At 39.3% G+C, this 24064-nt stretch overlaps 1 protein-coding gene across 6 annotated transcripts in view; it reads left to right on the forward strand.

The window, feature by feature from the left end:
• CHD2 (chromodomain helicase DNA binding protein 2) overlaps nucleotides 1-24064 on the forward strand; it is a 146062-nt gene that overhangs the window by 96451 nt on the left and 25547 nt on the right. For all 6 annotated transcript variants that reach the window (XM_030815056.1, XM_030815058.1, XM_030815057.1 and 3 more), the window contains 11 exons: nucleotides 1244-1340; nucleotides 2009-2101; nucleotides 4958-5128; nucleotides 6134-6309; nucleotides 12082-12123; nucleotides 13464-13603; nucleotides 17538-17676; nucleotides 17834-17984; nucleotides 19083-19205; nucleotides 21100-21228; nucleotides 23100-23240. In XM_030815056.1, the coding sequence (XP_030670916.1) occupies nucleotides 1244-1340; nucleotides 2009-2101; nucleotides 4958-5128; nucleotides 6134-6309; nucleotides 12082-12123; nucleotides 13464-13603; nucleotides 17538-17676; nucleotides 17834-17984; nucleotides 19083-19205; nucleotides 21100-21228; nucleotides 23100-23240 (1402 nt within the window). The remainder of the gene's footprint in view (nucleotides 1-1243; nucleotides 1341-2008; nucleotides 2102-4957; nucleotides 5129-6133; nucleotides 6310-12081; nucleotides 12124-13463; nucleotides 13604-17537; nucleotides 17677-17833; nucleotides 17985-19082; nucleotides 19206-21099; nucleotides 21229-23099; nucleotides 23241-24064) is intronic.

Consider the following 24064-nt stretch of genomic DNA (forward strand, 5'->3'; position numbering starts at 1 on the left):
GTCAGCCCAGCATAATGTCACCTTTGACTTTTCTGCAGTGAGAATCCAGATTGGCTTGGCAGCTGTTTTTTTTTTTTTACTACTGGCAAAAATGTTTGTGTGGAGATTGTTGTGCTTTCTTCTGTTGGAAACAGAAGGGTATAAAAAGAAAGTAATGAAGTTTTAATTGGCTTTGGGAAGAGGCACAGCTACATCTCCTATAAAGTTTAATTAGCCAGGCATGGTGGCAGGTGCCTGTAGTCTCAGCTACTTGGGAGGCTGAGGCAGGAGAATGGCGTGAACCTGGGAAGCGGAGCTTGCAGTGAGCCGAGATCGTGCCAGTGCACTCCAGCCTGGGCGACAGATAATAATAATAATAATAATAATAATATTATCATCAAAATAATAATATGATTATTATCAAAATAATATTATCAAAATAATAATAATAAGTTTACATTTTGAGCAGATTGTTGAATGTCTTCTGTGGCAGTGTTGCAGCTGTGTTTTTTGTTTGTTTTTGAGATGGAGTCTCGCTCCGTCGCCCAGATTGGAGTGCACTGGCACGATCTTGGCTCATTGCAACTTCTGCCTCCTAGGTTGAAGTGATTCTTGTGCCTCAGCCTCCTGAGTAGCTGGGACTACAGGTGTGCACCACCACACCTAGCTAATTTTTTTTTTTTTTTTTAGTAGAGACAGGGTTTTTCCATATTGGCCAGACTGGTCTCAAACTCCTGATCTCAAGTGATATAGGCCCACCTCAGCCCCTCAAAGTGCTGGGATTATAGGTGTGAGCCATTGTGCCTGGCTGCAGCTATGTTAAAGGTGTATTCAAATTAGCCCTTCCTAAATAAAATGTTTTCAGATAGTTTTCTGTTTAAGAGGAACCGAGATGAGAAAAGCCTAGCTCTTTTATTTTGGACCGGGGTTGAAAAGGTTGAAAATTCTTGGTGAATTATAACTTTCTGAGTCAAAGGGCAAAGGAAAGAGCTCCGTTCTGTAACATTGCTAGTCACCTTTCTGGCTTACCCATGCAATAGGTGAACCAGTAGGACTGTAACTAATTTTCTATTCTGCTGGTTTAGGGTTACCATCACAGACTCATCCTGTAGATAGAAAATGAGATGGTTGAGAAATCATTTTTCTTGAGGCAGAGTTTATATTTTCAGCAGTTATTTGACCTCTTTCTGAAGGATAGTTATTCTGAAATAGAACGCTTTAGAGGTTATTTGATGTTTCTAACAACTACATTTTACTTCCACAGTTCAAATCCTTTTAATAAAGAAGAGCTGACAGCTATTTTGAAATTTGGAGCAGAGGATCTCTTCAAAGAACTGGAAGGGGAGGAATCAGAACCTCAGGTAATTAACAATGAGGAGAGGGAAATTTTTTTGAGAAGTATGATCTGTGAGAGTCTAAATTTTCTGTAAGAAGATTCTGTTAGAGGCTTTTGTAAAGAAAAAGTAGTTACTTGAAGGACAGTGTGTTTTTCTTTTATAGGAATCTCATAGGTCTTACCAAATTGAGTAGGAAAGAATTAATAAAGCATTTGAGGATACTTTTTTGGGTTTTTTTTCCTCCCATTTCTGTTTTTTTTTTTTTGAGACGGGGTCTCGCTCTTTCGCCCAGCCCGGAGTGCAGTGGCGCAATCTCGGCTCACTGCAAGCTCCGCCTCCTGGGTTCACGCCATTCTCCTGCCTCAGCCCCCCGAGTAGCTGGGACTACAGGCGCCCGCCACCACGCCCGGCTAATTTTTTGTATTTTTAGTAGAGACGGGGTTTCACCGTGTTAACCAGGATGGTATGTTTGTTTTAATTTTTGAAGTTTCACCTCGTCATTTGTATAAATTATAGTTTGAGACATTAGATGTAAAGGATTTAGAGTTGAAACTGAAAGTAAATGAAATATCAGAAAGGAAAATTGGTTTATTTGCACCAAACATTTTCAGTAAATACGAATAATTTCTGGGCAACTAGGCAACTCATCTGTTGCCGTTTTATTCTATTTGTGTTGGCTTTTGTTCTTTTAGGAAATGGATATAGATGAAATTTTGCGGTTGGCTGAAACGAGAGAGAATGAAGTGTCAACAAGTGCAACAGATGAACTTCTATCACAGTTTAAGGTATGAAGATCTTTGGGGGAGAGAGTTCTCAGCATTGATTCATTAATGATTACTAATGTTTACGAACGCTTTCTTTGTGCTAGGCGCTCTGCTTTTCTCTTTACCTGAATTGAGTCATATCCTCAATATTGTTCTCTGAATTTGAGTATGTTGTGAATGTAGGTTCTACAGTCCTCCGCACGAAGGTAACCACTGAAGTGGGCTATCCTGTGTAGAGTCAGTGTGTGGAGGAAAAGAAATCACTGAAGAGAGGACTAGGTAGAGAGCCAGGACAGAGTGTAGAACCAGGATGTGTGGAGCATTGTGGGACACGTTAATAGATCAGATGCCAAAGAGAGGTCAAAGATAGGAAACGAGTAGATGACAATTAGATGGCTCTGGTGACTTGGTGAGATTTTAGTTTGTTTTTTGTTTGTTTGGTAAGTGAGAGAAAGGGGTGTCAGTGGTGTCTCATAGAACAGAAAAGTACATGAAATGAGGACTAAACACAAAAGTTGGGCACCAGATGAATAGGAGGTGGCAGCACAGAGTATCAATGTTATTAAAAAGCTTAGTGAAAGAGTACAGGGATGCTAAATTATATGGCTAGAAGATTGAAGCAAGGTTTTTGAAAGATGTTACCATGTTTCTAGTTTGAGGAAAGAACTTGAGTATAGGGAGATATTGAAGGTTCTCAGGAAAGAAATGATTTGATGGCACATTGCCCCAGAGGAGACTGGAAGGGATACAGTCAAAAGCCCAGATGGAAGACTTGGCCTTGGAAAGAAAAAGGACAAGTACACTTTAGGGAAGAGGAGGAAAGAGATGCTGTGGGAGTTTAATTTACGCTCTTAATGACTAGTAAAGTAAGTGAGGTGTTTGCTTGAGAAGTGGAAAAGATTTGGGACAGCCATAGATGAGGCAGAAAGTTGTTGGGAGGAATCTGATAGGGAGTCAGCTGAATTGAGATGATACAGCTTTGCTGTGGAGCCAGTCAGCAGGGTCATATGACTTTCCCCAGCAATACTTTTGAGGTCAGAGAAATTGGATCAGTTGGCTATCCCAAGGTGGGATATTGGCTTGGGAGGCACAGGAAAGTCAAAATAGCAAAGGTTTTCAAGATTCATGTGACAGCTTGGCAGGAAGGATTGACCATGGGTTGATTCCATGGAGGTAGAGAAGCAAGAGAGACCTATGATTACAATGATGGCTAAGTGCAGTATGCCCATTAGGATTGAATTGAATTGGGGAAATTGTGTGAAGTGTTTGGAAGGAAGCAGTATTGTGTGATTAGCTCCAAAGCTGGCCACTGGTAGAAGTTGTTTCAATGGAAGAACAAGGATGGAGTTGAGTGGGCCAAAGAGCCCTAGATTAATGTGTTAGGATGCAGAGGATGGGGTAGAGAAGGGTGAAGGTGAATTATTAGTGTTTGTCATAGTCGATTTGGGCTCCTGCAATAAAGTACCATAGAATGGGTGGTTTATAAACAATAGAAATGTATTTCTCACAGTTCTGAAGATTTGAAGTTTGAGATCAGGGTGCCAATATGGTCAGGTTCTGATGGAGGCTCTCAGGTTGCAGACTGCTGACTTCTCTTACCTTCGCATGGTAGAGAGAGAGAAGCTAGAGAGCTCTCTGGGGGTCCCTTTTATAAGGGCAGTAATCCTATTATGAGGGCTCTACCCTCATGACCTCCTAACACCTTACACTGGGAGTTAGGATTTCATCATATGACTTTTGGGAAGAACATAAACATTCAGTCCATTGCGCTGTTTCAGCTCAGTTCCACCTCTGTGACTGCTGCCCCTTTCTTCAGCAATAAAAACCCGCACTTGTGTAACTCTTACTGTGTTTCAAGCACTATCTTAAGGGCCAGAGTCTGGCCTTTAACCACTGCGTCCCTTTTGGAAAAGTTAAATTCCTTACTGCATGAACCACTAACATATGTGCATATTTACATCAATCTTAATTTTAGTTAATTTTAGCCAAAAGTCATAAAGTGAGAGTCTAACTTGACTTCACTGTCAGCTCCAAGGAATGGGCCTCCAGAAGCTCATTTATACCTTATGACTGTCTCAAAGGCTAGGAGGGAAGGAATAAGAAGAATGCGGAGCCAGGCTGGGGGCTGTCTGCCACTGCCCAGATGCTGTCCAGAGGTGGTAGATGTTTCTGTGTACCCCTCATCTGGTTCTTTGAAATGGATACACTTAGATGGCTTTTTTTCTGGGATACATACTGTTTTAGTACAAATACATATCGGATATTAAATAATATTTGATAAGAAATGAAGAGAATATTATTCCAGATTTATTTAAATTTTTTCTGTTTTATGTTTTTATTTCCTAAGACTAAAGTGCACTTGTGCGCATATGAAATCACCACACATCTTTAACTTTCATATTTTTGATAAAAATGAATAAGGCAACCAGTTGGCTAGATGATAATGAGTGCTTTGAGTTATGCATTGTTTCAAATGGACTCTATAGAACTTATAGAAATGTAAGTTCATCATGGAGTATTAGGTATTAAGCATTTTAAAATCTAAATCTAAATGTTATCATTAGTATTATATTTATTAGAACATGTATATGATTTATAACAGCTCATTCAATAAAACTTACAAAAACAATTTGTATCTTTTTAGCTGTGTCTCTGCTTTTCAGTAAAATTTATGAAATGATGAAGTTGAGGACTTGACAAGTTGATTTTTGGGGGTATAAAGGAAAAATTAATAGAAAATTGATTATCTGATTATGTAATATCACAAAAGTCCTATTATTCACAGTGTCTACTTAGATTAAAAACACTAGATAAATTGTTTTAGCAGATGGTGTTTAGAAATAGGGAAATGTCAGACAATGGGTTGTCTGTTTTAAGGTTGCCAACTTTGCAACAATGGAAGATGAAGAAGAGCTGGAAGAGCGTCCTCACAAGGACTGGGATGAGATCATTCCAGAGGAACAAAGGAAAAAAGTAGAGGAGGAGGAGCGGCAGAAGGAGCTAGAAGAAATTTATATGCTGCCTCGAATTCGGAGTTCCACTAAAAAGGTGATCAAGTGAGATGAAAGATATGAAATTATTTCTTATGTTGTGAATGCTACAGAAGTGGTGATTATTCAAAGAAGAGGCCTTGCATTGTTCCCCTGACACAGAGGCTTCAAGAGCAGAGTTGATACTGTAGGAAACTTAACGAAGGAAAGTGGAGAAATCCGCAGAGCTAATGAGCACACCTGTGAGACATCGGACTTGGTCTTTGCAAATCGGCTCTTTGTGAAGCTGATAAACAGGGTCTGAAATTTCCAGAAGTTTGCATTTTGCCTTTGAGATTAGAACCAGTAGTCCTCACAATTTGGCTGTAATTGCCACTGCCTTCAACTTTCAGAAAGTCAAACGTCTGTTTGTCCATAACAGTTCACGGCACTTGATATAAATACTTAGTAAAGGATTATATAACTATAAATAAGAAACATACCAACTTGACAGTTCACAAAGCTCCATCACAGACACTATCTAATTTGATTTTTGTAACAACATTGAAATAGGTAGAACAAGTTTTGTTACCCATTTTGTTGGAGGTAATAGACACAGATTTGTTCAAGGTCATAGTAAATCAGTATGAGGTAACACTAGCTACCGTTTATTGAGCCCTTACAATGTGCTAGGCATACTTCTAAGTGCTTTAACTTACTGAAAACCATATGTTATAGGTACTATTGTCTTCATTTTTCAAATGGGAAAACAAAGGCACAAAGAGTAAAATTACTTGCCCAAAGAAGTAAACATGAACCTGTTTTATAATGGGATATTGTAAAAATATCCAAATATTTTTAATCCAGTTCACTTATCATTATATTACAATGTCTCTGAAAGTATGACTATCCTAAGTGGGTATTTCTCCAAGACCTCTCTCCCCTTATTTGTCAAAGGAAAATTGACTTGTCTGATACGGTGGGAAGTTCTGAATACTGAAGAATTAAGATGGCCTTCTCTTAGTCCTTTCACCACTTGAACTTCGCACTTGTTACAGTGTGACTTTGCCTCAATCTTTCTCAGGCTCAGACAAATGACAGTGACTCTGACACTGAGTCTAAGAGACAGGCCCAGAGATCCTCTGCTTCTGAGAGTGAGACGGAAGACTCTGATGATGACAAGAAGCCAAAGCGCAGAGGGCGTCCCAGGAGTGTGCGGAAGGACCTCGTGGAGGGATTTACTGATGCAGAGATCCGAAGGTTGGTGGAGGCTCTGTTCTCACTGAGCTTGTTTGGAAGTGCATACTGTAAGTCTTGGGTTGACTGGATCCTGGACATCATGACAGGGTAGGCAGAGGCTAATACCTACAAAAAAGGAAAGAGAAGCTGGGTCCTGTCCCAGATCTTTAGGATGATTCTTCCTTCTCCAAGGTTTCTTTCTGTTGAGATCACTTTTATTTGTTGTTCATCTCTCTGTTTCTCTCTTATTCTCTGGTTATTCAGAACATTTTCACAAAGTTCAGCTAGGGGGAAGGAGATAATTGACATACATATATATACAGACTTTTGTATCTGTATATAAAAGAAATAAATATCAAAAATAAAAATGGTACAAATAAGTCTCCCCTCACTACCTCTCCCCTCCGCCACAATCCCACTTCCACCTGTGTTAGTACTGATATCAGTTTGCTGGTGGTTTGCTTTGATTTATAAGTAGTATGTACAACATGTTGCTCAGCACCTTGCTTTCCCTGATCCCATTTAAAATCCATTTCAGACATCTTTCTATGTGAGTGATTACTATATATTTCTTGGTGTCTGATTCAAATGTCTCTATCCTCCATAAAAAAATCTAAAATTGTTGCTTACAAATTATTTTTTTTCCAGTTTCCATCTTTTTTTTTTTAAGCCTGAAGAAAATAGAAAGTGTAAAGATGGTTTTAAGGCCTAATCCATATTATAATTATATTAAATAGTCCTTTAAGTTTCATGTATTTGAAACTGTGAGGTGTTTCTTTTCAATTAAAGGTCACACCTATTCTTCATTTAATTTACTATGGAAAAATAAAAATATTTCAAAATACTGACAGAAGAGCATGTAACACATCCCCTCTTGTACTTATCATCTTAACAATTTTGAATTTGTAGCCAAACTTGTATGTATATATACACACCCCACCTCCTCTTGCTCCCTATTCCCAGTATTATTTTGAGAAGAATGTGTTTTCTGCTATGGGGCAGTGTGTTCTCTAGCTGTATTTGGCTTAGTGTTTTTCAGGTCTTTAATTTCTTTATTGATTTTCTGTATAGTTGTGGTTATTTTGGTAGAGTCAGAATCTTGCTCTCTTGCACAGGCTGGAGTATGATCCTATCTCACTGTAACCTCACACTCCTGGGCTCAAGTGATCCTCCTGCCTCAGCCTCCCAGGTAGCCAGGTCTACAGGCATGTGCTACCATGTCTGGCTAATTAAAATTTTTTTTTTTTTTTGTAGAGACAGGGTTTTCATTATGTTGCCCAGGCTGGTCTCAGACTCCTGGCCTCAAGTATCCTCCTGCTTCAGCCTCCCAAAGTATTGGGATTATAGGCCTGAGCCACCGTGCCCAGCCTAGTTGTTCTACGCATTATTGAAAATGGGATGTTGACATCTCTGTTACTCTTACATGATCCATTTGTTCCTTCAATTCTGTCAGTTTTTGCTTCATGTGTTTTTGGACTCTTATTAATTGTATATATTTTTTATAATCGATAGGTCTTGATTGGCCTTTTTATTGTAACATGTATTTCTGTCTGTAGTAACAGTTTTTGTTTTAATGCCTATTTTCAGTTTGATATTAGTATAGCCACTCCAGCTTTCTTTTTGGGTATTTGAAATTTTAAAAAATGGTATTTGGCCAGGCATGGTGGTTCACGCCTGTAATCCCAGCACTTTGGGAGGCCAAGGCAGGCTGATCGCTGGAGACTAGGAGTTTGAGACCAGCATGGGCAATATGGCGAAACCCTCTCTCTACTAAAGATACAAAAAATTAGCCAGGTGTGGTGGTACACACCTGCAGTCCCAGGCACTTGGGAGGCTGGGGCTGAGGCACGAGAATTGCTTGAACCCGGGAGGCTGAGATTTGCAATGAGCCAAGATGGCACCACTAAACTCCAGCCTGGGTGACAGAGCAAAACTCTCTAAAAGAAGAAGAAGAAAAAAAAAAGATGATATCTTAAAATTTTTTAAAAATATTTTTTCTGCCAATCTCTTTTTTTTTATTGCAGTGTTTAATCTATTTACATTTAATGCAGTTATTATAAAGTAGGAATTATGTCTGCATTTTGCTACTTGTCTTCTGTATGTCATGTCCTTTTTGTTTATTTCTCCATTACTACTTTCTTTTGTGTTACATATATAATATACCATTTTAATTACCTTAAAAAAAAACCTATTTTTTCACTTACTTTCTTAGTGGTTGCCCTAGAGATTACAAGTAACATCTTAGAACAATTTACTTTGAATTAACATCAATTTAATTTCAATGGCATTACAAAAACTTTGCCCCAATTATAGCTCACCATCCCCATTTGTGCTGTTGTCACACATTACGTCTTTACAAATTGTAAACCCATCATTGCAGTTTTATAATTAATACTTTATATAGTTAGTTGTCTCTTTTTTTTTTTTTTTTTCTTTTGAGACGGAGTTTTTCTCTTCTCACCCAGGCTGGGGTACAGTGGTGCAGTCTCGGCCCACTGCAACCTCCACTTCCCAGGTTCAAGTGACTGTCCTGCCTCAGCCTCCCGAGTAGCTGAGATTACTGGCGCCTGCCACCACACTGGTTAATTTTTTTTGTATTTTTAGTAGAGATGGGATTTCACCATGTTGACCAGGCTGGTCTTGAACTTCTGACCTCAGGTGATCGGTGTGCCTTGGCCTCCCAAAGGGCTGGGATTAGAAGCGTGAGCCACCCACACCCAGCCTAGTTAGTTGTCTTTTAAAATCAGATAGAATGAAAAGAGTTACAAGAATGCATTTATACTGTTTTTATATTCACTTACTGTATTATTCCATGGGTGCTCTTATTTCTTCATGTGATTTGAGTTACTATTTTATGTCCTTCCATGTCTGCCCAAAGGACTCTCTTTTAGCATTTTATTTTGAGGCAGGTCTGCTAACAACGGACTCTCTATTTTGGCTTAGCTGGCAGTGTCTTAATTTCATCTTCATTTTTGAAGGAAAGTCTTAATTTCTTTTTTTCTGTTTCTCACATGGGGTAATGTCAATTGGCCTATCTTCAGATTTGCCAGGTCTCTCTTCAGGCTCATATCTGCTGCTGAGCCTCACCAGTGATTTTTTTTTTCATTTCCGTTATTACAGTTTTCAACTCTAGAATTTCTATTTCACTCTTTAAAAAATGTCTGTTTTTAAACAGCATTTCTGTTTCTATTGATATTGTTTTCGACCTTTCTTTTTAATTCTCTAGGCAGATTTTCTTAACTCTTGTAAATATTTGTAATAGCTGATTAACATCTTTGTCTTATAAGCCTACATGCTAGACTTCCTTAGGGATGGTTTCTGTTACCTGCTTTTTTTCCTATGTATACTTCATACTTTTTTTTTTTTTTTTTTTTTTTTTTTTGAGATGGAGTTTTGCTCCCATCACCCAGGCTGGAGTGCAGTGGCGCGATTTTGGCTCACTGCAACCTCCGCCTCCTGGGTTCAAGCGATTCTCCTGCCTCAGCCCCCCGAGTAGCTGGGATTACAGGTGCCCACCACAATGTCCAGCTAATTTTTGTATTTTTAGTAGAGACAGGGTTTCACCATGTTGGCCAGGCTGGTCTCGAACGCCTGATCTCAGGTGATCCACCCGCCTCAGCCTCCCGAAGTGCTCGGATTACAGATGTGAGCCACCGTGCCCAGCCTACTTTTTGGTTTTCTATATGTCCCATAATTTTTCCTTTGAAAAATTGGACATTTTAAGTCATATGGCAACTCTGGAAATCAGATCTCCCCTCCCAGCCATATGTTGTGTTTGCCGCTGCTGTTGTATTTGCTTGTTGAGTGACTTTCCTGTACTAGTTATCTGAAGTCTGTATTCTTTGTCATGTTATGTGATCCTTGTCATGCTATGTGTAGTCTCTACTCCTTTAGCTTAGTGGTCAGCTAATGATTGAACAGAAATTTCCTTAAATGCTTTGAGCCTGTAAGTCTACCAGCCTTTGTTGACGGGCTGGGTGTGTGTGTTGGGGCATGTTTCAATGCTCTGGAAGGCAGTTGACAGCTCTGCCTTAACTTTCAGTTCCTGCTTGCACAGTTCCTCAGGGTCTTTCTCAGGCTCGGACAAATGACAGTGACTCTGACAGTGAGTCTAAGAGGCAGGCCCAGAGATCCTCTCCTTCTGAGCGTGAGACAGAAGAGTCTGATGATGACAAGAAGCCAAAGCACAGAGGGTGTCCCAGGAGCGTGCGGAAGGACCCTTTGAGATCTTTCCTCTGCATGGACGCAGACCTGCACATGTCAGAGCTTTTCAGAGTATCTATCCTATGAACATCTTTCCTCCCAGTTTTTCTTTTTGTCTTTGTTCAACCTTTTGTTATTTCCAGTTGGTAATGTTGTCTCAGGCCGTCATGGTGTTAAATCTTTGCATCTAATTGTTTTTGACCAATGAATTGTGGACAGGGCTATTCACACAGAGTGAGTTCTGGGTCAGTCCAATAAAGACAAGCCTGAGAATGGAGCTTCTCAGGGTGCTGTTAGCCAGGTCCAGTCATTCTGTGGGAATAGGGCTTTTGGAGAACTCTCAACCTCTTCTTCACCCTCCCAGTGGCTGCTATGCTGCTGGTTGCACAGCTATTGTAGTTGCAGAACTGTTAGTTTTCAAGGCTGTCATGCAGCTGGGGTTAAGGGGGTGGGAATAGTGCAAGTTGAAAAATGCCTTGAAGCTTGCTGAACCATTTTCTTGAATAAATTTCTTAGATGGCTGCACGCATTTGGTTAATTTCCAGAGTTGTGACAATACTGATTGTGACAGTTTATGCCGGCATTCCTATTGCTTTTATGGAGGAGCAGATTTTCACAGACCCTTAGTCTGCCATTTCGGAAGTGTTGTTATTTAGACATAAAATATTTCAGTGTCTGTCAAGAAGGAGAAATGCAGAGTTAAGGAGTAATCTCAGTTTTATGTTCATATATAATACTTTGCTAACCCTTGTATCTGTGCTGTTCCTTTAATGTTGTTTTTAGCTATTGTCATATTCAGTCCCATTTTATTCTGTAGCCATGTCTTCTCATTTCCATTTTTCCCTTAGTATCTGTCCTTACATGGTTATATAACCCAATTATCATAGTAATTTGGCATATTACATGATGCCCTTGATGTGTCATGAAGTCCTGGTTTTTAGTGGAAAGTACTGGTGACCAGCCTGTAGGAATGGGGATGATGGCATTAGGGTAGACACTTGCGGGAAGATAAGATTGGATTTTTGGGAGGAGAGGTCAGTAGAGTTTCCAAAATCGTTTGCCTAAGAAGTTTTAAATCATATTTTACTTTGCCTTATTCCAAAACTATTTGAGACAGTCAAAAAAATCTTAACAGCTGAAAAATCATTGGTTTTCTAATAACGAAAAATATGGTATTGAAGGTAACAGTGGTGAACTGAATATGCTGATGAAACGATGTAAGGGTTTATCACAATAGAGTCGTGATGATTGAATCCTTTATGACACAGTGAAGTCTATAAACTTGTACCTTCTAAAAAGGATATTAGAGCTAAGTCACAGTTCTCTAGCATATATCTAAGCAGGTTTATGGACGGTCACTGAGAATAAAGTTGATCTTTAATTTGAATAGATTTTTAGCAGTCATTATTTTAAGTTGACTAGTTTCAAAGACATTCAATATTTATTCATTTTTTCGGTAGTTGCAAGGATTGAGTCCACTCTATTTTTGACAATTTGCATGGCTCATATGTCATCACAGGATATGCTAGCATCAACATAACTAAAGTAAGTCTCTGTTTTTTAAATATGTTTTATTGATCCTATTCTTAGGTTCATCAAGGCTTATAAGAAGTTTGGTCTCCCTCTTGAACGGTAAGTTCAGTATAATAGTCCCTTTTCATCTTCTTTTTTGCTTTTATTATATAGTACGTTCTTTTTTTGGTAATTTTTTCCATTTAATACTAATGCTGGAAACATTTTTTTTTCTGGAAGCATTCATTTACAAACATTTATATGTTGGGTGCCTGTTGATTCATGTCCCTCTGCAGAGGGATGACAAAGATGATAAAGACAGGCCATCCGTAAAAAGACTTTCACCTTTGTGAGGGAGATAAAGCAAGTATATTCAAAACCATAGTTTGTGAAATAATTTCCAGAGAGATGTTCATGTAACTCCAGTTGAAAAGAATGTATGTAGTTATTATTTGTATCCTAGTTCTTAGATTTAATAATGTCAAAGGTAAAAGGCTCTTTATGATTTTATAATCTTCTGCTAATTAGCAGGATTTTATGAGGATTAAATACAAAGGACTTACATAGCCTTGACTATAAAAACTTCCAAAAGGGTAGCTGTTGTTACTATTCTATAAGCATTTAGAAAATAATTCAGAAGGTGGATTTTAACAGAAGACTCTATTTTAAATAGTTTGATACTTAGCTTCCTATAAAATCTAAAAAGCCCTAATTTAAAGGAAATATTGGGCTCCCTTCTCTTTCTTCTGATAAACTTCTCGAGTGGGTGAAAATTACAAGCCTGTATTTGTTTGGTCCTCTCCATTTGGAGAGGAGGTAGTGATGTGTAGCATTAAGCCACAGCAAAGCCAAGAAAGTCAGTTGCATCTTTCCAGGACTATTGCTGACCACCCAGGAGTAGACTGCCTGTTTTTGGGCCAGTTACTGTAAAAGCCAATAGGATGTGGAAAAGGGGGCTTGACACCTTTTGACAGCCTGTTTTGTAGCTGTTAATGTAGTTGTGTGCTTCATATGACATGGAGATCAACTAAACATATAGTAGAAGTAACTATACTCTGCTTCTAGGAGCATTGCAATGAATGAAAGTAGGTTGGAGAAAGGAAAGTGAACACAAAGAAGCAAGCTAGTACAGATGGTGTTCAGGCACTTCACCTGCTGCCACTAACAGCCTATTTATTTAATAAAGTTTGATTTCCTTGTTTCTTTCTTTCCTTTCTGTTTTTTGGAATTATTTTGTTTTGTGGAATATTGAAGACACAATTCTTTATGATGGAAAATGAATGTGTTAGCCTTCAGTCAATGTCCAGGGGTTCTTGTTGGAGCCTTAGAATGACCACTAAAGGAACGCAAAGAAAAGTGTCTTTGCAGGAGAAGATTATATGAGGCCTAGTGGCATCTCATGACATTTAAGAAGAGTGGGCACAGGGTCCTAAAGTGTCCCCATATTTGTTCCTCCTCAGGCTGGAGTGCATAGCACGTGATGCTGAGCTGGTCGATAAGTCGGTGGCAGATCTGAAGCGCCTAGGTGAACTGATCCACAACAGCTGTGTGTCAGCAATGCAGGAATATGAAGAGCAGCTGAAAGAAAATGCCAGTGAGGGTAAGTGAAGTTGGCTTTAGTGAGTCTTCGCAACCTGGCACTCGTGGACTGGATTTCTGTTGCTAAAGGGCGTTTTAAGGACAGACTTGAGGACCACACATGCCTAGTGCTTTCAGGTGTTTATTCTGAGCTGCGTTTCTGTGAGCTTGATATTCTACGCTCCTACAGGTCTACTCACAAATGAAATTGATTTGCAGAAGGTGTAGAGTGAAGAAAAAGATGAAATGGTTTCTTTTTATGTTGCCATAGAAAGTTTAAATTTGTTGGAGTGATGTAAAAACCCAGGGGCAAAGCTTGGTGGACACCTCTGTATTTTGGCTGCAAATAAGAGGTGTTACAGATCACAAGCATTGTTAATTATCTTGGATATATATTGTGCGTTATGGCAAACACAGAGGATTTAGAGAATTAATTGGAATAAAATATTGGATGAATATTGTAAACATTTTTGTTACACTGAGATTTTCATGCCACTAGAATTTGTTCTCATTGGATTGGACATGCAGTGTGTTTTCTCTTCGACACCAGAAAGTGATTTTGCCTGTCCTGTGTGGTAGCTTTAAAAGCAAGAGGTATAGGAATGCTTGTGAGGAGAGAACTCTGAAGTAGTTATTGGTAAGGACACCCTCATAGTGAACTTTAAAGAAATGAGAGAGGCCAGGTGCAGTGGCTCACGCCTGTAATCCCAGCAGTTTGGGAGGCTGAGGCCAGAGTATCACTTGAGCCTAGGAGTTCAAGTTGAGTCTGGGCAATATGTAAGTGAGACCTTGTCTCTACAAAAAGTTTAAAAATTAGTCCAGAGTAGTAGGATGCACACCTGTAATCCCAGCTACATGGGAGGCTGAGGTGGGAGGTTCGCTTGAGACTAGGAGGCAGAGGCTGCAGTGAGTTGAGATCATGCCACTGCACTTCAGCCTGGGTGACAGAGCGAAACCCTGTCTCAAAATATAAATAAATTAATTAAAAAATAAAGAAATGAAGTTATTATCATTCTACTTCTCCAGACTGTGGTTTATCTGTGCCATTTCTGCATTTTTTTGGGCAGCCTTTACTTAGGTAAGGCTACCCTTCTGCAGCTTTGTTGAGCTGTGGTTAAATTTTCAGGCTCCAGAGAAAGAGGCAGTCAGTTATCTGGAATTTTAGTTCTACCACTTCCTAGTTATAAGACTTTGGGCAAGTTGTATCCCTTCAACTATCTCATTTGCAAAATAGAGTAATAATATCTACTTCAAAGGATTTGGATAGTTGAATAATTCCATACTTGTAAATTGTTTAGCAATAGTGTCTAGCTTGCAGTGTTAGCTATTACTAAGAAGTGAGTATTTGTGCTTTGGAATTTTCTTTTTTTCTTTTTAAGGTTATTATTGAATTTGATATAATTTAAAAATATCTTCAAGAGAGTCAAAACTTATTTTAAGATATGTTCTTTTTTGTAAAAGACAAATAACTTGTATGGTTTGCAAAATGATCTGAATATGTGCTTTTATAACATTCAGAATACACCCAAAAGTAAACTTGAGGTTTAATGTACAGTATGTTTTCTATGTAACTGTTTTGAATAAGTAATACATCTACATGGCTTTAAACTGAAAAACGTATTCCTATTACTTCTTGATGCTTTTGAGAAATGAATAATGTTTTCTCCCTTTTAAATGGTAGGACAGCATGCACACTTTTCTGTGCTTGCTGTTTTTATCTCATAGTATCCTGTGGAGCTGTTTTCTTACAGCAGTCCCTTCTCCCCAAAATCCCTCTTTTTTTTTTTTGTGCATGTCCACATTCTGGATCTGGCTGATTGCTTCTTCTTGGTATTAACTTATTTCCTCACACCTGTATTTCCTGTAAACTGGTATTCAGCGTATTCTGAATCTAGGCTGACATTTCTAGATCAAATGGAAGATTATTGATACCTCTTTTCCCTTAGGTTGAAATTTTTGTTTCTAAAAATGTTAACATAATTACATATTTGCTTTATCCCGAACATGTTTCCAAATATCAATACCAGTCTTACTGTTAACAAAAAAAACGCTCAAATGCAAAGTGTGATTTCTTTGCATTTCTTTTTGATCTTAGAATGTATCACACTAACAATATACAATCAAAATATATTTTTAAATTATTCAAAGTTACTCTTTTCTCTTTGTGGTTAATGCCACCAACTTAATAATATAGTTAGACTCTTGTTTTCATTTATTTTCAATACTTAGGGATTGCTTTTCTCATTTTGATTCGATTTAATTTTTGTAATTATGTAAAAACATTTACATGGTTCAGAGTCACAACTATAAAACAAAGTACATTTGGAGCATCTTGTTTTCATTTTTTGTTCCCCAGCTGCCTTCTCTTCCTCCTTAATAGGTCACTGTTTCTATTAGTTTTAAGTTTATCTTTGATTGTTTCTTTTTAAAATTTAAGTGTGTGTGTGTGTGTGTGTGTGTGTGTATTTTCCTTCTTACACAGAAGAGAACATACTCTTTGGCACCTGCTTATTTTCATGACTGAGATAAATTCATATCATCATGTAGAGATATCCTCTTTCCCTTTACAGTTGCAAAGTATTCTACCATGTAGATAGATGTCAATTCACACTTCCCCCCTAGTATTTAATATTTGGGTTGTTTTTGGCCTTTCGTTATTATTAAGAAAGCCGCAGTGAATAATAATCTAATGATATACCATTTCATATCTCTGCCAGCATATCTTTGGGATAAATTTCTAGAAGTGGGATTGCTGGGTCCTGGGAAAATGTGTATATACTTTGCTTCGATATCCCCAAATCCTTCTGTATAAGTCTGGTGCCATTTACATGGTCACCAGTAATGTTTGTTGGTACCTATTTACAAGCCTCACAAACAGAATATATTGCTAAACGTTTGGAGTTTTGCCAGTTTGATAGGTGAGAAATGGTATTTCATTTTTCTTTTAACGAACAAAAGGTTGTACATGTCTAAGGGTCACTTGCATTTTGTTCTATAAGGTGTCTATTCATGTGTTCTGCCCATTTTCTATTGAAAGGAGTTTTCCTCTCACAGGTAGCATTATGTCACAGATTTCAAGTTGGACTATTTGGTTGGGGTTTCGTTTTTACTTCTGTGATCATTTTAATTTGAAATTTGGGTTAGGGTAACTTTTTTTTTTTTTTTTTTTTTTTTTGAGATGGAGTCTTGCTCCATCTCCCAGGCTGGAGCACAGTGGTGCAATCTTGGCACAGTGGCGCGATCTCGGCTCACTGCAAGCTTCGCCTCCCGGGTTCACACCATTCTCCTGCCTCAGCCTCACGAGTGGCTGGGACTACAGGCGCCCACCACCACGCCCGGCTAATTTTTTGTATTTTTACTAGAGAAGGGGTTTCACTGTGGTCTCAATCTCCTGACCTCGTGATCCGCCTGCCTTGGCCTCCCAAAGTGCTAGGATTATAGGCGTGAGCCACTGCGCCTGGCCGGGTTAGTGTAATTTTCTTAAGCCACCACTTGTTCATCATTTCACATGTGTTAGATATGAACTTAAGCCCATGTTTTTTCAGTAATAGTGTTGTGAAGATCAAGTTCATTTTTAAAATACTTGAGAGTTTTTTGACCTTCGCTAGTGGGATGGGTAGGAAAACAAAAAGAGAAACCTTCAGCACTAATATTATACCCTCAGAATCTACTTTTGTTAATTTGGAAACAAAGTAGTATAAAACAAACAGGAAGATTAAAATACAACTGTAAACATCAGTGAATTTAAAAAAATTCCAAATCTTAAGAAACCAAATGTTCAAAGGTTATTTTACAGACAGTTGAGAAAAAAATTTGTCTTATAGATTATATCTTCAAAATAACAATAAGCCAGAGATATATTCAGAGAGACTAAGAGGTCAGGGTTCGTTGATACATGTTTTCTGTGAAACTTCTGCAGATTTTCATTTAACTAATGTGAAATTGGTATTTTTCAGGAAAAGGACCAGGGAAAAGGAGAGGTCCAACAATCAAGATATCCGGAGTTCAGGTTAATGTGAAATCCATTATCCAACATGAAGAGGAGTTTGAGATGCTGCATAAATCTATCCCTGTGGACCCTGAAGAAAAAAAAAAGTGAGTATATTTTGTGTACCTGCTTAGATGGTCGTACCATAAGAAAATAGATTTGAAATTAGACTTTGTGTAGTTACATAGTGTTTTTACTGTCTCTTCTTTAACATACCAAGAAGGCCCCTCTTCTAATGTCTTCCTGTTTTTAAACTTTCTTTAGATACTGCTTAACCTGTCGTGTCAAAGCTGCACATTTTGATGTAGAGTGGGGGGTGGAAGATGATTCTCGCCTGTTGCTGGGAATTTATGAACATGGCTATGGAAACTGGGAGTTAATTAAAACAGACCCAGAGCTTAAATTAACTGACAAAGTAAGTAACCCTACCATGCTAGAGATTTCTAGAAGATTTGTTGTGTAATATTTTCACATTGATCACTTATTTCTAACTATTTTCGAGGGGGCATCAAATTAGAAATTAGTACAGTCATTCTTGGAAATACTTCCATCTTTAGTGGATTGTGGCACTGTTTCACAGATGAAGATAAAGGGAAAAGACAGTAGCCAGGTGAAATTTTGGGGAAACTATAGGAGAAATCTTAAAATTCTGGTATTTAATTATAGGTCAGATTTCATTACAATAAATACCCAGGTGAGTTTGTTAATGATAAAAAGCATTCCTTGGCCTTAGTCATTGGCCCTTTGTTTAAAAGTACATTTGAAACAACCGTATTTCACTTCCTCACGTAAAGATTGAATGTCACCTTGGTATTCTTTGTAATGGAATTAAACATTTGCTGTTCTTCTCCCACAAAATCGAGCCTCCCACCCTATCTGTTGCAAGTAGCAAGGCCATGCTTGGAGCTATAAGCAGGGAAGGCTGACTGGCTCAAATTTTGGTAGGATTTGCTCCATGTTGTGCTCCTGGCACGTTCAACAGTGCTCATCCCATCTGGGTTTTAGGAGGGTGACAGCACCCAGCCTTAAGCACTGAGACCAGATTCAGTCTGGCAAGAGGCCCAATTGTTGTAGCAAGGAACAGATCATGTCCTGGCGTAGCTCAGTGCTCTCCGGCAATGCTCTAAGAAGCATTTTCAATCTAAAACGAAGCTTTAACCTAGCTCCAGGGATTCCCTGCTCCTGGAAGGAGGAAATCCACGACGGCTGGGATGCTCTAGCAGATGAAGCCACAAGCCCCTCCTACCTGAGTTGTTCTACCCTGTTAACAGCACAGGTAGGAGCCATTGGGAGAGCTGGATTTCTCCATCCCATTTTGTAAAATGAGAACGGCTCGTGAGGGATTTTCAGTGACTGGGAGCCATGGACATGAGATAGGATCTGAGGCTTTATCTATATTTTGGGTGGTTGGGGAGGGAAAGGACTGTGCTCAGTTTTTGTTGTCTCTGTTTATCCTGATCCACTAACCAGGATGTGGGTGGTGGCGGGTGCTTCTCTTCCTTTCTTGTTGAAGATTCTGCCGGTGGAGACAGATAAAAAGCCTCAGGGGAAGCAGCTACAGACCCGAGCGGATTACTTGTTGAAGCTGCTCAGAAAGGGTCTGGAGAAGAAGGGGGCTGTGACAGGTGGGGAAGAGGTGAGTATGCTGCCAACTGGTTGTTTTTCAGGGGCCTGAGGCTCCTACCCTGCAGAATTAGGTAGGAAGAGAGAGGCCCTCTCTGGGCACTGCACAGAATGTCACCTTCTCAGGGGCAGATGTTGTTTTTGAGGTTCCAGTAATGATGGTTTGTTTGGTAATAATAGAAATGTTCATTTAGGCCTGGCACGGTGGCTCACGCCTGTAATCCCAGCACTTTGGGAGGCCGAGGCGGGCGGATCACAAGGTCAGGAGATCAAGACCATCTTGGCTAATATGGTGAAACCCCGTCTCTACTAAAAATACCAAAAAATTAGCTGGGCATGGTGGCACACGTCAGTAATCCCAGCTACTTAGGAGGCTGAGGCAGGAAAATGGTGTGAACCCGGGAGGCGGAGCTTGCAGTGAGCCGAGATCGGGCCACTGCACTCCAGCCTGGGCAACAGAGCAAGACTCTGTCTCAAAAAAAAAAAAAAAAAAAAAAAAAAAAAAAAAAAGAAATATTCATTTAAGACCACAGCATCTTGGCAGCTTTCTTACAAACCCATCCTTCTGAAATGTTGCTTCAAATTCATCCTCTTTGCTACCCAGTCCCACTATTCCACACATACTGTTACTGTTTCTTTATCCTACTTTCTCAATTTTGGAACATAGTTGCAGTTACTGCATTGAATACCTATGGGTTTGCCTATTGTTATATCTGTCTCTGTGGTTCTTGTAATAATGCATCCCAGAGACAAAATTGACAGTTGGAATGCACAGTTAATTCAGAAACTAGACCTTACTTGCTGTGTGAAATACCAACTAAATTCTCAGTGAACTCAGCTGAGCTTTATCTCCTTTTATTTCCCTAATTTATAATTTCAGTTCAGGCCCAGAAAGATGGAATCCCAGCTAAGAAATACAAGTTACACCCTGTACTAGCAGCCCGTGTGTGTGTTCTTTAAGTGCTCTTGCAGCTATGTCATTTATATTGATTTCCCTGTATTATTATAAGCAAAGCAAATTTGAGGAAAAAAACCCATAATACCACACCTCATTTTTTTCAAGTAATAGGGTCATAAGGCTCATTCTTCATATAATACATTGAGTATGCAATATATTATGTGTTAGGCTCTGGAAAGGCAGATTAGATCGTATTACAGATCATATCTGATTAGGCAGATAAACAGTATTTTAACCTTTTCCTTATTATATGTAACTTGCTTTCAGGTTTTTTAATGTTACCATTATGTCTTTAATATATTATCTTTATTTGTATTTTTGTATACAGAGTGATTTTCCTTTTTTTAAAAAAAATTATGTCTTTAGGATGGATTCCAAAAATATGGAGTCAGTAGGTTTAAGGAATATGGGTATTTTGGCTGGCGAGATGGCTCACGCCTGTAATCCCAGAACTTTGGGAGGCTGAGGTGGGTGGATCACCTGAAGTCAGGAGTTCGAGACCAGCCTGACCAACATGGCGAAACCCTGTTTCTACTAAAGACACACAAAAAATTAGCCAGTTGTGGTGGCATGTGCTTTTAGTCCCCCCTAGCTACTCGAGAGGCTGAGGCAGGAGAATTGCTTGAACCCGGGAGGCGGAGGTTGCAGTGAGGCAAGATGGCACCTTTACACTCCAGCCTGGGTGACAGTGCAAGACTCCGTCTTGGAAAAAAACAAAAAAGGAATACGGATATTTTAATGTGGTATAGGCTATGTATAAGGCCTATAGGTTTTTATTTGTTTTGGTTTGGTCTTGTCAGGTAAAATGAGTTGCACTCTTTTGATTTCCTTGGAATTTTCTTGTTTGAATTATATGGCTGCTACTGCTTTAAAGAGTCATCATGTTGTTTGGTTATGCTTTTGAGTGTCTTGATTTGTGCTTTAATCATCATTTTCTCTCCTTTTCCAGGCCAAATTAAAGAAGCGGAAGCCTCGGGTAAAGAAGGAAAACAAAGTGCCCAGGCTGAAAGAGGAGCATGGAATTGAGCTTTCATCTCCTAGGCATTCAGATAATCCATCAGAAGAGGGAGAAGTGAAAGTATGAAGTGGGGTTTCGGTTGAGGGTTATTTATTTATTTTAGCTATACTTGTCGTGCCAGCTGGAATAAAGTCATTTGAAATGTGTTTGGTTTACGAGTGGATTAAATGGCAATAGAATATGTAAGTCTTTGCTTAATCTGTCAGAGAGGATAGTTTAAGTCAGCAACTGCAAATTCGTACATAATGGAAGTAAATGAAAGGGACTGTGAAATTCTTTGTTTGTTTGTTTTTGAGACGAAGTCTCGCTCTTGTCCCCCAGGCTGGAGTGCAATGGCACGATCCTGGCTCACTGCAATCTCCGCCCCCCGGGTTCAAGCAATTCTCCTGCTTCAGCCTCCCAAGTAGCTGGGATTACAGGCACCTGCCACCACACCAGGCTCATTTTTGTATTGTAAGTAGAGACGGGGTTTCACCATGTTGGCCAGGCTGGTCTCAAACTCCTGACCTCAGGTGATCTTCCTGCCTCGGCCTCCCAAAGTGCTGGGATTACAGGCGTGAGTCACCGCACCCGGTCTAAAGTTTTCATTATAAATGGCGATTGACACGTAGCCTCATTCTTGGAAATGACGGGGAGTGGTCAGGACTGTGGTTAACCAGAGAGCTCATGCCTAATGTAAAGGGGACAGCTGCTATGGAGTTCTGTTAACAAAACTCCTGTGGGTCAGGTTTGGCTTGCCAGTTTGTAACCTCTGGTCTAAGTAAAGTGAATAGTAAGTTGGCATCATTTAGTGTGCTATTTCAGTGACAACTTTATGGAATTTCTGACAGTGTAATTGTACTTGGATATTAGCTCCAAGAGGATCAGCAGTGCATACAGGAACTAGCATGGATTTGAGTCATACATACAGATATTTATTTATTTATTATTAGTTTTTTTTGAGGCAGCGTCTTGCTTTGTCACCCAGGGTGGAGTGCAGTGGCGCGATCTGGGTTCACAGCAGCCTCCACCTCCTGAGTTCAAGCAATTCTTCTGCTGCAGCCTCCCGAGTAGCTGGGATTACAGGCCCCCGCCACCACACCTGGCTAGTTTTTGTATTTTTATTTTTTTATTTTTATTTATTTTTATTTATTTATTATTTATTATTTTTATTTATTTTTTTGAGATGGAGTCTCACTCTGTCGCCCAGGCTGGAGTGCAGTGGCGCAATCTCGGCTCACTGCAAGCTCCGCCTCCCAGGTTCATGCCATTCTCCCTCCCCAGCCTCCCGAGTAGCTGGGACTACAGGCGCCTGCCGCTGCGCCCAGCTAATTTTTTTTTTTGTATTTTTAGTAGAGATGAGGTTTCACCATGGTCTCGATCTCCTGACCTCGTGATCCGCCCGCCTCGGCCTCCCAAAGTGCTGGGATTACAGGCGTGAGCCACCGCGCCTGGCAGTTTTTGTATTTTTAGAAGAGACAGGGTTTCACCGTGTTGGCCAGGCTGGTATCAAACTCCTGACCTCAGGTGACAGGTCTGCCTCAGCCTCCCAAAGTGCTGGAATTATGAGCATGAGCCACTGTGCTTGGCCAATACATACGTAAATTTAAACACTAGCAACCGAATCAGTTATTAGCTGACTGTGTATGGGTACATAATCTCTTTGGTACTCAGTTTCCATCCGTGAAATGAGAATGATAAAACTTATGTTGAAGGGTTGCTATGAGAATTAAATGAGAGGATATCAGTAAAGAGCTTCTGCCTCTACAGTTTTAACTGGTTATTACTGGAAAGTTTAGACTTCTCTGAGTGCCTTGAGGCTATTTGCTTGAAAACAAGCTTCTAAGTATAGACAGTGATGAACCACTGGGGGCAGTGCTTCTTTTTCCAGAAAGTACATAAGTAGATATAAAATTTGTAGCAAAAATTAATAGCCCTATTTTGTTTCCTAGGATGATGGCTTGGAAAAAAGTCCAATGAAAAAAAAACAGAAGAAGAAGGAGAACAAGGAGAACAAGGAGAAACAAATGAGTTCTAGGAAAGACAAAGAAGGGGACAAGGAAAGAAAGAAGTCAAAAGATAAGAAAGAGAAGGTAATGGTGCCCTTCTGTTCATGCAGATATCCACAGCCTTTGCAATTCGCCGTTTGGATTTAGAAGTAGAATGAGATTTGAGGGCCCTGGAATAATTGTCTTTTTATGGGTATGTTCAAGAAGGATGGGTGGGGCTGTTGATGGGATACCTGCACCTGTCCTTGCAGAGAGAGGGTAACCTGCAAGTTTGGGGTGTTCTTTAAAAAAGAAGGCCTTTACTTGGTCTTTTATTACATATTTCAGGGGGAAATGTTTGAATGAGATAGGACAGGTGAGAGAAATCTGCATTTACATGTAAATACGAAATACGTTCTCAGATTCATATTAGAGGAGCACAATCCACAACTGAATTTGAATACTTGAAGAGTTTGAGTCAAAAACAAATACTAGCAAGAGTTATTGGAATATAAATGGACGAAAAGCCTTGCTATTATAACCTTTACCTTAGGGGTTTTATGAAGTTCATTCTAAACCAAAGAATTCGGTACAATGTTGCAGTGTACACTTGCTGACCTCTGAACACAGTAAAATCATTGCCAAAACACAAACAACTGCTATAATTCTAATATCCAGTTGATAACCCTAATAGATTTCTTGATAACTGCCTTTGAAACTTTTACTTTGAAATTTTTATCTTACTTTGAAATTTTATATTAAATATAAAATAAACTTCTATTTAAGAACAAATATAAAAATCAGATTAGGCTGTTTGGGTAGTCTTTTCTCCTCACTTAGCATTATATCACAACTTTCCAAGTGAATAATGTTAAAATCATTTTCACAGCCTTGGCAACATAGGGAGACCTCGTCTCTACAAAATAAAA

The sequence above is a fragment of the Nomascus leucogenys genome, chromosome 6, assembly GCF_006542625.1.
Source record: "Nomascus leucogenys isolate Asia chromosome 6, Asia_NLE_v1, whole genome shotgun sequence".
In the NCBI taxonomy this organism is placed as follows: domain Eukaryota; kingdom Metazoa; phylum Chordata; class Mammalia; order Primates; family Hylobatidae; genus Nomascus; species Nomascus leucogenys.